Source organism: Chinchilla lanigera, unplaced genomic scaffold (genome assembly GCF_000276665.1).
Source record: "Chinchilla lanigera isolate Chin_1 unplaced genomic scaffold, ChiLan1.0 scaffold00015, whole genome shotgun sequence".
NCBI classification, from domain to species: domain Eukaryota; kingdom Metazoa; phylum Chordata; class Mammalia; order Rodentia; family Chinchillidae; genus Chinchilla; species Chinchilla lanigera.
Window position 1 is genome coordinate 13,675,894 of NW_004955416.1, and position 16,700 is coordinate 13,692,593.

Here is a 16,700-nt window from a genome sequence, read left to right on the forward strand (position 1 = left end):
GAATCAGTATTTCTTATGAATCACCAAAGACCCTTAAGAAAAAGGATCTGGAAACTATTTGTAGTAGTGTAAAACCTGTTAGAAATCATGTGTATATTAAAGTTGAAAAAAGATAATAAATATTTTTTTACATATTTGGTATAACAGTAATTTAGTAAATAATGTTAGCTTTGCTGATTTGTAGCTGTGTGCTTTAATAAATATATGAGAAAAGGTACTGATGGACATGATCATTAAAGATTCAGAATCTGTAAGAAGGACCACTAAAATTCTTGATAGGAAAAGAGCTGAGAGTTGGAAACTACTCATCTAGTACAACCCTTATTTTGTTGATAAAAACCTAGGACCCAAAAAGTTCAGTGCTTGCCCAGGATTTCAGTGGTTTTGAGTGGCAGAGGTTGGCTTAAACTTTGCTGCCCTGCCTTTGAAGCGGCTCCACCACCCTGCCTCCTGGGTGCTTCAGCTTAGCTTGAGAACTTTCCCATTCAGCACTTCATGTGTGTGCTGTGACGATATTTTGCTTGTGGTTTTACATGGCTCACTGTTGTGACACTTTCTTGGACAGGGAACAGAAGCACAGATCTACTTGGCTTAAATTATAAAGGGTGCATGCCTATGATCTCAACCCTCTGGGAGGCTGAGACAGGACAATTACAATTTGAGCCCAGCCTGGGAAACTGAGACCTTACCTCAAAACATAAAACGGGGAGGGATGTAGCTCCATGCAGAGACTCTGGATTCAGTCCCCAGTACTGAATCATTATAATTAAGGATCTATTCATACATTCACATACCTTTACAGCCCAGAGGTGTACTCGGGCTAGTTTGACTCAGCAGTTTGTTTAGTAATGCCAGCTTCATCCTTAGGTCTGTTTCTGTCCCATAGGCAAAAGGCCCTGTGACAGGTTTCACATTCACACATCACCCCATCCCAGTAGGTAAAAAAGGTAGCTCAGAAAAGCTCTGGTATTTCTTTCCTCAAAGCTCAGCCTGCTCTTACAACTTGCCCAGGTTATGTCCCATGAAGTTTTGGGGGGAGGGGTGTCACATGAACAAGCTCCTGTGATCAAGGAAGGCCATGCTATAAGTTCCCTGAGCCAGTGACTGTAGGAGAGAATTGCCCTAGAGCTCGAGATACGGTTGGCATACTTGGAATCAAAGAGTACAGAGATGGATACCAGAATGAAATTGGGAAGAGTTACAAAGGAGAACAGAGGCTGGGTGGAAACCAACAATAGTAATCTATCTACTTCATTTAGAATGCTGATATTTAAAATGGAAACTTTTTGTCTAATCAGTTTTTTTTTTTTTTAGAAAATAACAATATTTTCTAACAAAGAGGAAGCATCGTAGTAATATTTCATTATAAAAATCTTACCAGAGTCAGGCATGGTGGCCCACCTGTAACCCAGCTACTTAAAAGGCAAAGGCAAGAGGGTAGCAAGTTCAAAGCCAGCCAGGGCAACTTAGACCCTGTCTCAAAATTTTAAAGGCCTGAGGATATAGCTTAGCAACAGGGAAGCCCTAAGTTGAATCTCCAGCAAAGAAAACAAAACAAGCATTGGCCCAGGGCTGCATCCCAGAAGAGCCCTGTCTCCCTTGTACATGAGGTAGTCTTCAGCAGTCAGGTAGCTTCTTGTCCCACAAAAGATTCTTACCCACGAGTGACACATCACAGTGAAGGCCTGGGTACCCTGACCCGCCATAGTTAAGCAGCTTTCTTCAGCTGGGTCCTGGTCTTCCCTAAGAATACGGACATAGACCCATATAAGTTCAAGTTTAGGACACAAAATCTCCAACTTCCATAATGTTTTTCTAATAACACATTTGTAGCCTGGCTCACCCCCATTAATTTTAAATGAATACTGGCTAGCCAGTCTGTAAGTTTATGTGATCACACTGTTTTTGCTCTATACTCTTCTGAGGATCCTGGCTTTGAGGGAGCCCATAAATGAAGTTTGAAAGATAAGTCATCCAGCTATGCTGACTCATCCTGTGGTGATCTAGCCCTGCACCTTCATCCCTCCTATAATAAAAGATAACCACTTCTGCAGAAGAGGTTCAGTAATTACTAGCTTAGGTACCTACACTATACATTAACAGAACTAGAGAAGGAAATTCCTGGCTCATTCTGCCCTGGAGGCTGGCACAGACTTCGGACTCCTGGCTGAGCCATCCCATTCCCCTCTCTTGGAGGCTAGAGAGAGACTGGGAATATGAGTGGCACCTTCATAGTATATAAAGTTTCAAATAGCTAGAAAGTCACAAACGTTGGAAGGTGGTTTTCTGGCCTATGAGCTACTGGCATGCTCTTCTTAGATTCAAGGGATTTGATTAAATAGTTCCAAAAAAGGCAGAAAATAAATTTCAGGATCCACCATGGCTCTGAGTTCAGATTGTTTTAATGCCTGTGACTTTCACTTACATCCAAGAGGTGGCACTGTAATGCAGAGCAGAGTCACCCATAATTTGAAGGGAATTCTTTCCCTTTGAAGTGAGCCAGCACTTTTAAGAGGTCTGTTCTGCAGTCACAAGGGTCTCACAAACTCTGATCCATCTGGTCTGCAGAGACATCCCTTAGGTAGACCCTCCTATCTTCAGGAGGTGATCTGAGGACAGTGTCGTGTGGAGTCAGTATGGTCCTGAGTACTTTCCCTAAGTGCATCGTTCAGGAATCCCATATAGTCTTTCTGAAAGTGCAGTTTAGCTGGGCGACTGGCAAGGAACTAATTTCTAATCAAGATGCCCTCTTGTCACTTGAAGTGTAGTACACACCTGCCAAAGTAGGCTGTACAGTGGCTTCCTCTAGTGAGTATATTCTGTCCACTTGGGAGAGCTCTTGAGGACTGCTTATAGAGAACTTGCAATCAGGGAGCCATGATCATCTGGAGCTCCCGTTTCTGCTGGTTGCTGAGGATGACCTATTACATTTTTTTTTTTGTATTGGGGTTTGAATTCAGGGCCTTTACACTAAGCTATATGCTGTCCTTTTTTAATTTTTTAAGACAGGTTCTCACTAAGTAGCTAAGCTATCCAGGCTGGAGTTAGACTTACAATCCTCCTGCCTCAGCCTCCCAGCATACTGGAATTTTATTTTATTTTTATTTTTATTTGTTTTGAGACAGGGTCTTACAATGCAGTCCAGGCTGGCCTTGAACTCACTATGTAGGCCAGGCTGACCTCAAACTCACTGAGATCCTCCTGCCTCAGCCTTCTCAGTGCTGGGATTACAGGTGTGCGCCTCCACGCCTGGCTCAGTGCTGGAATTATAGCCAGGCTGTCTCCTCTGGGTCAACGCTGGAAACAATGGCCCTTCAGAGCCAGGAACTTTTTCTGGGCTGTAAGACCATCTACACACAGGGACTTTCTTCAGACAATTCTTACAATCAATTGGTAAGGTTTTTTAGTATCTTATAACCCTAGTTATTTGTCTCAGTGTCCATCAAGTCCCCTTTATGGGTAAGAGTTTGGACACAGGTGAGTCCCCAAACTTTACAGCCACACGTTAGACTCTTTGATCATTTCTACATGAAATTCACCTCCTCTGTGACACAGCCTATCAAAATTGTTTCAAAGCCTTTGATTTCCTCAGAGATGCCTGGGGAGAATGAGTCACTGTGGAGAGAGAGTGAGGCAAGTCACCAGAACTGCAGGCCTGTTACCCTGTTCATCTGAAAGCTGTTCTGTCCCATCCCAGAGTGGCTACTGAGCACTTAAAATGTGGCTAACTGAATTTAGAAAGAAAAAATAATAGCATCAGAGAAACAAGCTCATATTAGAAACAACACAACAGAGAAGAGGCTAAAAGTCAGATATGGGATTTAGAGGGCAAGACAGAAGAATAAGCAAAGAAAGAAAATGACAGCTATGGAAGTCAGAGAAAGGAATATCAACATATACACAATAGGGGTCCTGAAGAAGAGAACCAGGGGCATGGCTCAGAACAAATACTTAAATGCAGAATCAGGAAAATCCCCAAGAAATAATGACAAAGAGCATTCAATAGACAAACAGTACAGTTCTCACTTTGACAATTAAAAAAGCCTGTGACCATCCAGACAAAAAGTTCAAGTCACACAGGAAGGGAGACATGTTGCTGATGGGAATATGAACCTTTAGTGTTTAAAAATGTGTCAGCATGTCTTAAAATTAAAACTGATCTTTTAACCCAACAATTTTACTTTTGAAAGTATTCCCCAATACACACACACACAGCAGCAGCAGCAGCATGGGCAAAAAAAAAACCCACCTCATATAATCAGTGACAAATCCATACTATGTAACATTAAAATTATATCATTACTTTTTAACATATAGCTACTGACCTAGAATTATGTTCATTACATTCTGTTAAGTCTTTTTTTTTTTTTTTTTGGTACCAGGAATTGAACTCGGGACCTTGCACCTGCGAGGCAGGCACTTGTGCCACTCAGCTATATTGCCAGCTACATTCTGTTCAGTTTTATTGTGTATCTATGATATGCAACCCATAATAGGAAGAAAGGAAAAAATGGACACGTGAGCATAGCAAAAGAAGCATACACAACAGGTTGGAGGCAAACTATTATTACATTATTTTTATGCACAGAATGTACATTGTTAAGGAAATTTTTGAATGAGAAAAAAAAAAACAAAGCTTTGCCTTTAGTAATTAGAGCAGGTTTATTTACTTAGTTCAGACACAGAGACTGGAGACTCTTTAGGGAATTCAAGGAACTGGCAGTGGAAAAAAACCATGAGATCATCATCACTTCCTCTCCTGATGCCCTCCCAGGAGAAGTCACTGAAACTCAGAGAAAATCTAACTGGTAATTAATACATGGAATGCTCAGTGCCCCTGAGGAATAGGAATGAAAACACCAGCTGAACTGGCCCATGAAGACACTGATGAAAGATTTTGAACTGAACTGCTTAGACACAAGTCAATCCACAGATGCTCCCTCTAACTCTGGAGTTACAAACCTGACCCTGACCAGGTACCCATTATGTGCCTCATCTACTGCTATTTGATTTTTCAAAAACATTTTTATTTTTTAATTGATGTATAATGTAGGTACTTATTTATGGGGGTACCCTATTATAATTTGATACATGTATAATATATGTAATAACCAAATCAGGATAATTAGAATTTTCATCTCCTCAAATATTATTTCCATTAGGAATATTCAGACTCTTCTCTGGTTATTTTGAGATGTATAATTACTAGTTGTAGACTATGGTGATCCTCTAATGGGGTGAACCCCATTAGAACTGCTTTCCCTCCCTCACATAATTACCCACTACCCACCCTACCTCTACACTCCTTCGTATTCCCCTTCACAGTTTTGTACTCCATTCTATTCTCTGCTTCTCTGGGATCAAATTTTAGCATCTGCAAATGAAAACGTGGTATTAGTCTTTCTGTGTCTGACTCACTTCACTTAATGGTGACTTCCCCTCCAGTACCAACCCATGTTGCCACAGTGACAAGATTTCATCCTTTTTATACATATGCTTTCACTCCAAGGAGTGGTCAGGTCATATATTAGTAGTTATGATGGAAGGCTTGTCTTCTTTGTTAACTGCTGCTTTTATCCTGTCCTGTAAATCTGAGGGTACTATCTACAGTTTTTCTAATCCAACAGACCTCAAGGTAAGCAAACTTCTTAGAGGTGAGAATCTCTCCAGTGCCAAAGGCCTTACGTGGTTACAGCTGGAGAGTTACCTCTCCTTCACCCCTGGGGTATCCTTGTGGTACAGTCCGACTGCAGGCATCCATGCAGCCGGCTTGGCCCTGCACTATTCTCTCCCAGAATGTGCACAATTCAAAGACTTTCCACTCCCATCCTTATTTTCCGAAGAGCTGGTCCCTGCAGATGACCAGACCTCTGGAAAAGAAGACATACTTGCTCTCAAGGTTGCCTTGGAGTCCAGTGGTCTAATCTACAATTGGACTTGCTGACTTGGCTTCCATAATGAACACAGCAGGAACCAGGAGAGATCTTTGTGTAGATGATCAGAATGTCAGTACAAGTATGATAAGAAAATATGGTGAAAAATTTTATTACAGCAGAAGTCACATTGCCATTAATCCCCCTCAAAAGCTACACCCCTGGGGCTGGGGATTTAGCTCAGCGGCACAGCGCCTGCCTGGCAAGCGCACGTCGTGAGTTTGATTCCCGGTACCGGAAAAAAAAAAAAAAATACACACAAAAAGCTACACCCCATGCTTTGCACACTTACCCTATCATTCTTGCCACTTTCTGAAGCACTTCTGGAAGTTCACTTTTGTGTCTTTAGTTGCACTGTCATGGCTGCTTCTGTGTCCTGAATCAACTTAAAACATTTAGCTTTCACGGTCATTTTGACTTTGAAGAAGACCCAGACATCCCATGTTGCCAGATGCAGCGAATAAGGTCGATAACACACTGTGATGTTTTTAGGAGCCTGCCTTTCCTTTGGCTGGTACCCAGCAGCAACACTTACTATATTTTATATTGCATCTCATAAAGACAGTCACAAACAAGTCTTCCAGAGCCGCTTCAGAAAGTGGCAAGAACAATGGTATAAGTGAAGCAAGGGGAACTTGAGGGGGCTTAATGGCAGTGTGTGTTTTACCGTAATAAATTTTATCTAAACACACCATATTTTTTGATCAGCCTGTGTATATATGAATCTTGAACTGTTACTCTAAATACTAACAATATTAACTTCTCCCAGTGTCAAGAGTGCTTTCTCCTATTGGTCTTAATTCATTCCAAGTTTAAAACTCAAGAATTTTTAAAGCATACTTTGTGAAGTTTATAAACAGGAAAGGTTCTTTCTGTGAGTCTATCTATGGTTTATATCTACATGGCCCCCAGAGCCTCATGTACTCACAGGTAGGGCTTTAGGGAGGTGCCTAGATCATGGAGGCATGATAGTCAGCAGTGGATTAGTACACAGGAGTTTACAGTTAAATGTGCTGCAGAGAGGTGGAGTCTGGTAGGAAGGGGTGGGTGTGTGGCGGTGTCGCCTGGAAGGATGTATCTCCCTCCTGTTCCTTCCTTCACTGTGCTTCCCTGCTGCCAGGACACAACACGTGCCCCTCTCAGCCCCAGCCTTCTCTGCCATGCCATCCTGCCTTGGAACCAGCTGACCATGCAAAGATTAAAACTTCTCCAACATGGGTCAAAGTAAATCTCTCCCCTTTAAGTTGTGGGTGTCAGTGTTGTGTCTTAGTGATGAGGGAAATGACTAAGACAGACCAATATAGTTTTTTCACATAAAATTAACCAGACTATATAGTATTTCAAAGCCCTTATTTATATTTATTCACTCGATTCTTTTTTCGTTAAAATACAGGATACTAAAAGAAAAATCAAAATAGGCTTTTCAGTGAATGGAACAGCTTATACATATAATTCCTCTTTGTCCAACAGTAACTGAGTAAGTGCTTTCCCAAGTACCATTTTCAGTCAACAAGTCCAGTGGTCTCACAAGCTGCCTCAGCCTGGGAGTTGTTATTTCCTAACGGAATAAATTTTTCTCTCTCACTACAGACAGTGCTAACTAAAAGTCAGTGGCCTAGGGCATAGATATCTGTACATATCCACCCAAATCTGTGTTTGGGTTCTGCTAAAGTTTGGATCTTACGTGTTCCTGAAAGGGCCACATACAAGAAGCTTAAGTCCTTGGCCCATGGTACTGCTAGGAGGTGATGGAACCCTGGGGGGATGGCGCCTAGGGGGGATGAAATCAGATAGTGGGCGGGGGGGGGGATACTTGCACCCCACCCCTTTTTTGTCACTTCCATACCACCATGAAGTGAACAGGTCTCCTGAACTGACACATCTAACTGCCAGGCTCAATAACATTAAGGCCAACTTACCATGGACTGAAACCATAAGTCAAACCTTTCCTCCTTATAAGTTGCTTATCTCAGGTATTTTGTTACTTAATAGAATGCTAATGCAGATTAATGAAATAAAATAGTAGAAAATTTTTAAAGTGTAAAAATACTGCATTTAGGAAAAAAGTTTTTATTAGAGTTAAAAATTAGTGCTATCAGTAACTTCAGAGTGAAAGATCATTTCCTTCTGTTTTAGCATTCTCAATTTAAAACTGACTGTTATGCTTTGTGTCTGCATGTCCCCCCAAATCCTCATGCAATCATGGGGTGGGCTTCTAGAATTTGTAATTGATCCATGATCCAAAGCTCAGTTTATGGGTGTGAGTGCCCCACCCACCCTGGGGCTAGTAGTTTGCATACATACAATGTAAAGGAAAGAGGCTGCTTGCCGCAGCTCCTCCCTTTTGCTCTTGTTTTTGCTGTGTTCCACCACCATGAACCCTTGCCCTCTGCCATGTGCCACTCTGCCTTGGAACCAGCCCAGTATGGACTGAAACCTCCACAAACTGTAAGCTAAATAAACCTTTCCTTCCTTAATTTTGGGTGTCAGGTATTTTGTCTCTGCAACAAGAGCAAAGTAACTGAGACACTGACATTTCAGTCAGTTGTGGGGACACATACCAGTAGTCTTAGCTACTCGGGAGGCTGAGGTAGGATCATTTAAGCCCAGGAGTTCTGGACCCCTGTTTTGTAAGGGGAAAAAAAGAAAACTGACATTTCATTACTCTTAATTCTATCAAAGTTTTGTTTTCTTTTAGGCATAAAATACAAAGGGAAAATTAAAACCTGGTCTGTTGAGCATTAAAAGGAATGCAGCTTTGGAAACTAAAACACTGTTAGAAATCTTCCTGGACATCTTTCTGCTATAAGGTTTCAAGAAGTCAAACACTATTCTTAGAGCAGGGACTCAAGGTTATTACTGTCTGGATTCCCCAAATCCTTCTAAGACACAAGAATTAACCAAACACAAAGGCTCTAGATCAAATCTCCAGCAAAGCTATTCTCAAAGGACATTAGTCAACATTTGACATTTTAAAATCAGTGCCAATTTTTAAACAGAAATGCTAACTTTAGCTCAGCTTGTACACAAATTTTGTTCCACATTTGAAGTGTTTGTCATTTCATAAAGGACACAACTTGCTTTTTGAATTCACAGATGAATTCACATAAAGAAAGTCACAAACACTTAATTCTCAAGGCCTCCTGCCCTTCCTCATCTATGATCAGCTACTCTGCCTCCTTCATGTCAGCACTCTGCTTCAGCTTACCAAGTATTTTCCTGCCACTACTTCAGCAAATGCTTCTGTTGCACCTGTTATGTGTCCCTGGGGGTTTAATAGTCATAATCCTAGTTTTTGTTAAGCTCTTTGTCATTTTATTCTGTGAGGGTGGTAGGGTAGATACTCTTCCCATTTTTACAAGTGAGCTAATAATATAAAAGTTTAGGTCATTTTCTCAAGGTATGGACCTTGCAAGGACAGGACTGGAAGCCAGGACTCCTTGTGCCTAGTGCTGTATGCTAGTACAACAGACTATTTTAAGTTCTGTGTAACATGATTTCAATATTTTGTTTACACTCAGATAAGTGTTTTTTTCCATGTTACTGTCTTATGAAATAGAAACCATGCCTTTTATTTCATCCTGTTTTTAAGCACATAGGGCAGCCTAATAGAGACTGCTGCCAAAAACCAAAAAGCTACCAGTACTAAAGAGATTATTCATTCAAAATGCAGATATAACACGTTAAAAGGATTTTCCCTAGTTTTGCAAGTAGGGCTGATACTCAGGCCCTATGCAAACCTGGCTGTACCAGATGTTGCATTTTTAAATAGTGTTGGGAAATGTCTCTTCTGAGCATCCTAAGAAGCATCCTGCACTCCAGTCCTGTCTTTTGAGTCCACAGCTGTCTGTACCTGCGGTTAGTAGCTGCACAGCAGAGGGTCCTGCTCTGTCAGCTGCTGTCCTAGCATGGTCAGTGCCTGTGTTTTATCAGTTCATAAGTATTTTTGTGTATTTTTTTGTTTCTGATTTTTACTGTTTATCTCATAGATATTTTTAATGACCCCTCTGCTTTCAGAGAAGATCCTGAGGTGCAGTCAGGCCATTGTTGACTCTCTAAATTTTGGACTACTGCCTACTGATATAATTAGAAGGGTACAGGGAAAACCTTACATGAAAATTTTATTTACATCTCACTATGAAAACCTGGTTTTCTTTCCAATAAAATACAGTAGGGGTGGCTCTTCATGAAGAGAGGTGGAGGGGATAGAGGGAACAGCATAGAGAAGCACCTGGAGAAGTTCATCTCAAGGGCCCAGGCCAGGGATGGTGAATCTTTCAGAGCTTTCAATGGTAGCACACAGCCCACAGTGGGATGTATGCCAGAGGTTCACCACCACTGGCCTAGGCAGAGGTGCTAAGAGAAAAGTCAACAGATTTAAGAAGTTGCCCTTTGCCCTTCTGACCTGTGATGAAACCTGTACTTCTAATTGTTACTCTTAAACTAAGTCCTTTTCAACAAATATGAAGAGCATAGCAATTAAAAAAACACATCTTACCATATTAATAAGTGGACTAAATGGCAAAACTCAAGAAGTTGCTAAATCTTTAAAAATTTGATATGAATAAAACTACTGTAATAACCACTAAATGATTTGAAATAGAATGATTTCCCTGAAAGGAGTAACAACATCATTGTACTTTTAGAAAGGGAAGCAGCAAAGGTATGCACGTAGAAATGAATATGACTCTGTAAAATCAACCCACAGTGTAAGTACCAAAAAAAGGAGAGCCGGTATACGTGAATAAGCTTTTATGTAACATGAATTTTTTTTTCCTGCTATGTTTTAAGTTAGCAAAAAGCCTTAGTTTGTATAAAATGATGTGTGCCCTAATTCTGCCTACCACCAGACCAAGATCCTAAACTAAGAATGAATCCTTTCTTATTTTACAGCGTTATTCTTGTTTTTCCTCTAAAGAGACCGAATTAGTTGTAGACTAACTATACCCATAGAGTAAGCAGTCACAAAGTACCACAGTCATATAACGGAAGCCAAAATCAGTATAGTACAGTTGTTTTACCTTGCAACTGCTCCTGTTACACACCGTAAGCAAGCATTGTGGTGCCTTCATGAACTGATTGTACCACCTCTATAGAATTTTAGAAATAAGCACATCTGAGTTGGAATCTAATAGGGGTATTCTTTTATCTTACAAAGCAAAAGCAAGCATTTTTTTATTTGAATTTTTTATTTTTATCTTAGAACTTCTGGAGGTCAAACAAGGAAAATATATCAAACTCAAAGCGTTATGAAGCCTTGAAATGAAAAATCTGATGTAGAAGTCAAGCAGTATAATCCGCAATATTTTTAGGGGAGTATTTATTTTCAGCAACCATTACATCTTTCTGTAAGATCTATTTTTTAAAGTCTCAAGTTCCAAAACATTAATAATCCATTCTCTAAAATAGGATGGAAAACTGTGATCAACAGGACACATGAATTTCTTTGTCATACTAACAAAGTAAATGATTTTATTAAAAGATGTCACCATCATTTCTATCAGTAGTAACCATAGGAAGGCCGCTGGTTATAACCATATTGTCCATATTGCTGTGGATAGTAAGGCTCTTGTCTGTGCTGTGGGTAATTGTTACCCCAGGGTCGTCCATGCCACTGGTTTGATCGATTGTCACTTGGCCACCCCCGTCTGCTGTCCCTACCTCTAAATTGTCTGTTATCTTGCAACCTACAACAACAAACAAAACAGCTTTTGAAATTCTCTTCTTAAAAAAACAAAAACATACATAATAACTAGCACATTTGAATTCTCAATCTAACATAATCTAAAATGAGATTTTAAGATACTTTCCTACAGAGAATGTTATAGCACCAGTTAATTAGGACTTTGCTAAGAGTTTAATCATTCTTCCAGTATCATACTGGATACAATTTACAAAGAAATAAGCAAATAATAACAAAACCCAAACAATACCATACTTCTGGATTGACTGAAATCTATTCAGTTGTATAAAATAAGCATGGTAATTTATTCTTTTGATTATTTTGAATGATTAGATAATTTCCATTTTATTAATTTCTAAAGTAAAATCAAAACAATACTTTAAAATTTTATTTATTTATTTATTTAGTGGTACTGGCAGATTGAACCCAGGGGCACTCGACCACTAAATTTTATCCCTAGCCCTTTAATTTTGCAACAGGGTCTAAATTGCCTATGCAGGATTCAAAATTGCAGTCCTTCTACCTCAGCCTTCCTCAGTGCTGGGATCATGTACCACCGCACTCAATAAAACAATTACTTTTTTTTTTGTTTTGTTTTTGTTTTTCTCCGGTACCAGGAACCGAACTCATGACCTTGCGCTTGCCAGGCAGGCGCTTTTGGCCGCTGAGCTAAATCCCCAGCCCCTAAAACAATTACTTTTTTTTCGGTGGAATTATGCACAAAGACTACTTTATAAAGTCTAATTGCAAAGCAGAATTAGTCCTCAAAAAGAACATTTAAAAAAAGATTTTAAAACATACAGTTGAACAGGAAGGAAAAGAATGAATATATGGTGCTGAAAAACTATTAAAGAAAATATTTATCAGCATTTACTCTGTGCAAGCACTGTTAGCAGGCAGCAGGTATACTATACTGAAAACACTGGTTGCTGCCTTCTCTGGTGCAAGTCAAGCAATTAAAGCCATCCTCTCCCACATCGCCATGCACGTTTGTTCTCTTGAAGTAATACATACCGATTGCCCCTGTTTCTCTGGTTCCCACCAGCTCTGCTATTCCATTCCTCAATAATTGGAGGGGATTCAGGGGGGCGTTTCAAATAATCCTGGTATTCTTTGTCATCTTTTGTGAATCTGTTTGCAAACATCTCTTCAAAATTTGTAGTAGCTTCAGAAGTGTCAGTCATCCTGAAATTCTGTAGGTTAAAAAATACGTTTCTCTTAGAATTTTTTAAAATTAATACTATCTTAACAGATAATGAAAAAAGCAAGTGAACAATTTTTAGCAGCATCACACACCTTTAAACTTAAGAATTCAGTCCATTTCTCTCTTTTTTTTTTTCAGTTTCACTAAGTTCCCCAGGCAACTTGTGATCATCCTGCCTCAGCCCCCCAAGCAGGTGGGAGTACAGGTGTGCACCAGCACATCTGACCAACATTTCTTGGATACTAAATTCCAGGCATTGTGCTATTTAGGACATTGCAATGCAAACATAAACAATATAATGGGGACCCTGTCCCCAAAGAGATCTCAGACTAGTAGAAAAGCTTTGGCATAAACCTGAAAGGGAAGCCAAACATAGTAGTGCATGCCTATACTCACAGAACTCGGGAGGCTGGGGCAGGATCATTTTGAGTGAGGCCAGCCTGGACTTCCCTGTCTTAAAAAACCAGAACATAAATAAAGGGAGAAGCAGAAGATGCCAAAAAAATGAGGCTGGAAAGGTAAGTAGTGAACAAACTGAAAAATTTTGTGTTCAGTGCAAACAATTTTGCATTTTTTTTTCCTGGTAGGCAATGTGAAGTTACAGGTGGCTGAAAAGGGAGTCTCTAGATCCAATTATCTGGATAGTCTACTTTAGACAGTATGTCTTATCAAATATCCTACTTCCAGTTTGTCTAGGATTGGCAAACTGTCAAATGCTCAAATCTAAGAAATGAATTTAAAATAAATTTAACTAATTAAAGCCCATAGCTCTTCGCATAGGAATCACATAAGGCATTAGAAAGAATGAGCCACTCCTAATCCAGATGGGCAGCACAATCATAAGGAAAATGTGCTACTCTATGTTTGTGTTCTCTCAGAGATTCCCTCTCCAACACACATGTAAACAAATACTATATTCATAAAATAGAATTTCAACAACTGAATCGATGCAAACTCACCTCAAAGATTTGAGGCAGCTATTTAATGTTTAGTACTATTTAATATTTATATCTGTGCAGGGGGAAAAACACTTGGAGGAAACCCTTTAAAGATGGGAGTCAAAACAGGTGGAAATTTAAGGGCCTTAGTCAATGAAAGGGCTGGATTAGAAGTGCTCTAAACCAGGTGTGATGGGGGTATACCTGTAATCCCAGCCTGAGGCAGAAGGACCACCAAATTCCAGCCTAGCCTGGCAATTCAGTGAGACTTTATCTCATGATAAAAAAATAAAAACTGCTGGGGGCATAGTTCTGTGGTAGAGATGCTTGCTTAGCATGTGTCCGTCCCTGGATTCATTCCCCAGCACCTGGCCAATTTTTTTCTTTTTTTGGTCTTTCTGAGACAGAGTCTCGCTATGCAGTTCAGGCTGGCCTTGAACTCACTTTGTAGCCCAGGCAGGCACTGAACTCAGCGATCCTCCTGCCTCAGCTTCCCCAGTGGTGGGATTACAGGCATGCGCCACCATGCCCGGTTTGACCAACATTTCTTGACTACTAAATTCCAGACACTGTGCTAACTAGGAGCCTGCAATATAAATTATGACCACTACATCCTGGACCCAAACGGCGCTCTAAAGACTGCTAATATTCCTAAAAGAGAACTAAAACTTACACTGCAGAGCTAGAGGAGGCTACAAAACGTGTCCTCTGGGCCTTCAAAACCAACACGGTAGTTCAAACATTAACAACTTCCCGAGGTATATTCTCTTCTGTTGAAAACAAGGCTACGGCCTTTCAGATCTACACCCGAGCAGGTCTCATCTATTCATACAAACAACACCATACAGCACCATGGTGATGACTAATCTGGCCGGGGTCTGGCTGCTCTGGGAAGCGACCCCACAGAACAGTGGTGGCCAACCTATGGTCCTTGTGCCGCAGCGGGCTGTTTGTATTATTGAAAGTTCTAAAAGGTCCATCACTGAAACAGACGAAGATACATGAAGAGAACTGCGCTATTCAGTCCGACCTCAAAGCACGTCACAGGTTGTTTGCCTGGGCGCTGACAGATCTGCTCCCTCCAGCAGCGCCGGACCGGTCCAGGCGCAGGGACTCCGCAGGCTCTGCAGGAGTGGCTTCTGGTCGCGCCAGACTCCAGACCACCGCAAAGACCCTCGCGAGCCATACACCTTGGCCTGCCCCGTCCTCGTCCCCGTCGCCCCGCGCGGGAGACTCACCGCCAGCCGCTGTGTCCGTCCCGCTCCGGCCCAGCCCCGTTGAGACACTCGCAAGTGCAGCGACCTCGGGCTGCCACACAGCGAAACTGAGGACCTTTTCGGCTCTCCAAGGTAACGGAGCCGCTTCCGCCTGCGTCCCGCAACCACCTGACTTCCGCTTCCGGAGCGCAGTGTCGCGATATCTGGCGCTCGCTGTGGCTTACTACTTTTGACGGCACCCCTTCGAATGTTGGCGCTCGCATCTGAGCTCTATGGGCGGCGGTGGAGGTCCTCGGGTGGGCGATGCTGCCCCTCCGCTCTCATCCTGCCTGGTGGCGGGGCGGGAAGACGTCGCCTCTGTCTGCACCCCTGACTAGGAGATGGGGCAGAAGGGAGGGAAGGCGCGTTCCCGCCGCCTTCTCCCAGGGCGTGGAGAACCGTGAAGCGTGGACGCGCCTGGATCTGAAGCGAGGCCACAGTCACTGCTCCCTGAGCGGGGGTTTTGTGGTCCGCTTTGTACGCCTTTTTACCGAAACACCGTCTCTATTGGCCATTTCTTCTTGAATGTTCCGCAAGTGTGTAAACAGTCCACTACCCGGGACATAATTTTTGCTCTTTTTCCTCCCAAATTGCTTCCCGGGCTGCACTTTTTGTCAGTACGGTTAACTTTTTTCCCTCATAATTCTGCAAATGGAACACATGACCTGTGCACTGAGCTATGTCCCCGGCCCTTTTTATTTTGAGATTGGGTCTCTCTTAGATGCTAAATTACTCAAGGTTGACTCGAATTTGAGATCCCTGGTCTCGGCTTCCCAGAGGAAGGGCCAATCAGGAGAGGCTGTTTTTCCAGCCAAGTGTGGTGTCCAAATCCTGTAATTCCAGCACTCAGGAGGCTGAGGCGGGAGGATCACAGCAAGTTTGAGGCCAGACTGGGCTACATAGTGAGATCAAGTCTAGTCTGAACTACACAGGGAGACCCTGCCTCAAAAAAAAATCCTTCATTTGCAGGTGGGCACCACTAAGAGACACTGTTCTTGATCCTTTATTTACATATGGCAGGAAGCCAAGTGATTGGATAACATAGTTTGCACATGATATGATGTGAAGTTAATGTATGATAGGAAGACTGTCCCAATGGCTTTTTTGCAGGAGAGGGAGATAACTCCGGAATTTTGGATTAAAAAAAAACCTCATTCCCTTATTATACTGGCCTGCTTTCATTGTGCAGAGCATACTTCTTTCCCACTTTTGATAAATGTAAACCTTGACTGCCTTTTCTGTGTATCTTGTCGAGTTACTTGTTCAGGACAGCAAGGACTTGGAAAGAAGCCCCATGGGAGTGTCTGTCCAATTACAAGAGTGGTAGGGTTATAGGCCTTTGCCAACACTCCTACTACCAACTTGGAAATTTTGATTTGCAAGTTACTAAGTAACTTCTTAGTACCTTATTGCTGTACAATTGGATGCTTTTCCTTTCCATGCTTTAGTCAGTTGCCAAGTGCTGTGGACTCTACCCCTGCAGCAATTCTGGCATCCACTCACACACACACACACATGCACTCTCGCATGCGCACACACACACTATCTCCACCTATTTAGAGTTCTATCATCCCTGAACTGTGCAAAGGCAGTGGCTTTCTCATTGGTGCCCTTCCTCAAATATCACTCCCCTACCAGCATATCTGACATGTAACTGCTATAGGTTTAGTCATATTGAAGCACAGC

General features: G+C 41.7%; 3 protein-coding genes across 5 annotated transcripts in view; 2 read left to right on the forward strand and 1 right to left on the reverse strand.

Annotated features, from left to right (window-relative positions):
* The window catches only part of LOC102004067 (chromosome unknown open reading frame, human C15orf40), a 12,061-nt gene extending 5,963 nt beyond the window's left edge, over positions 1-6,098 (forward strand). Inside the window, exon 4 of one of the 2 annotated variants that reach the window (XM_013512497.1) lies at positions 4,775-6,098. In XM_013512497.1, coding sequence (XP_013367951.1) covers positions 4,775-4,816 — 42 coding nt within the window. In that variant the 3' untranslated portion in view covers positions 4,817-6,098. The other variant, XM_013512496.1, reaches the window with a different exon arrangement.
* The window catches only part of Homer2 (homer scaffolding protein 2), a 157,299-nt gene that overhangs the window by 4,779 nt on the left and 135,820 nt on the right, over positions 1-16,700 (forward strand). The gene's annotated exons all lie outside the window — the stretch shown is intronic.
* Positions 11,104-15,899, reverse strand: Fam103a1 (family with sequence similarity 103, member A1). 2 transcript variants are annotated; one of them, XM_005381468.2, is made up of 3 exons: positions 14,997-15,349; positions 12,631-12,809; positions 11,104-11,620 (listed from the first exon to the last, which is right to left on the reverse strand). In XM_005381468.2, the coding sequence occupies exons 2-3, from the start codon at positions 12,798-12,800 to the stop codon at positions 11,434-11,436; spliced, it is 357 nt and encodes a 118-aa protein (XP_005381525.1). In that variant the 5' UTR covers positions 12,801-12,809; positions 14,997-15,349; the 3' UTR covers positions 11,104-11,433. The 2 variants fall into 2 exon arrangements, with proteins under 2 accessions (XP_005381525.1, XP_013367952.1); XM_013512498.1 differs by lacking the exons at positions 11,104-11,620; positions 12,631-12,809 and adding an exon at positions 12,977-13,274 and having other exon boundaries at positions 14,997-15,899.

Excerpts from the sequence above, each read along its gene's own strand:
- Fam103a1 (XM_005381468.2), bottom strand. The coding sequence starts at position 12,800 with ATGACTGACACTTCTGAAGCTACTACAAATTTTGAAGAGATGTTTGCA. Across the intron at positions 11,621-12,630 it reads CAGAGAAACAGGGGCAATCG|GTTGCAAGATAACAGACAAT; the intron begins GTATGTATTACT and ends TTGTTGTTGTAG.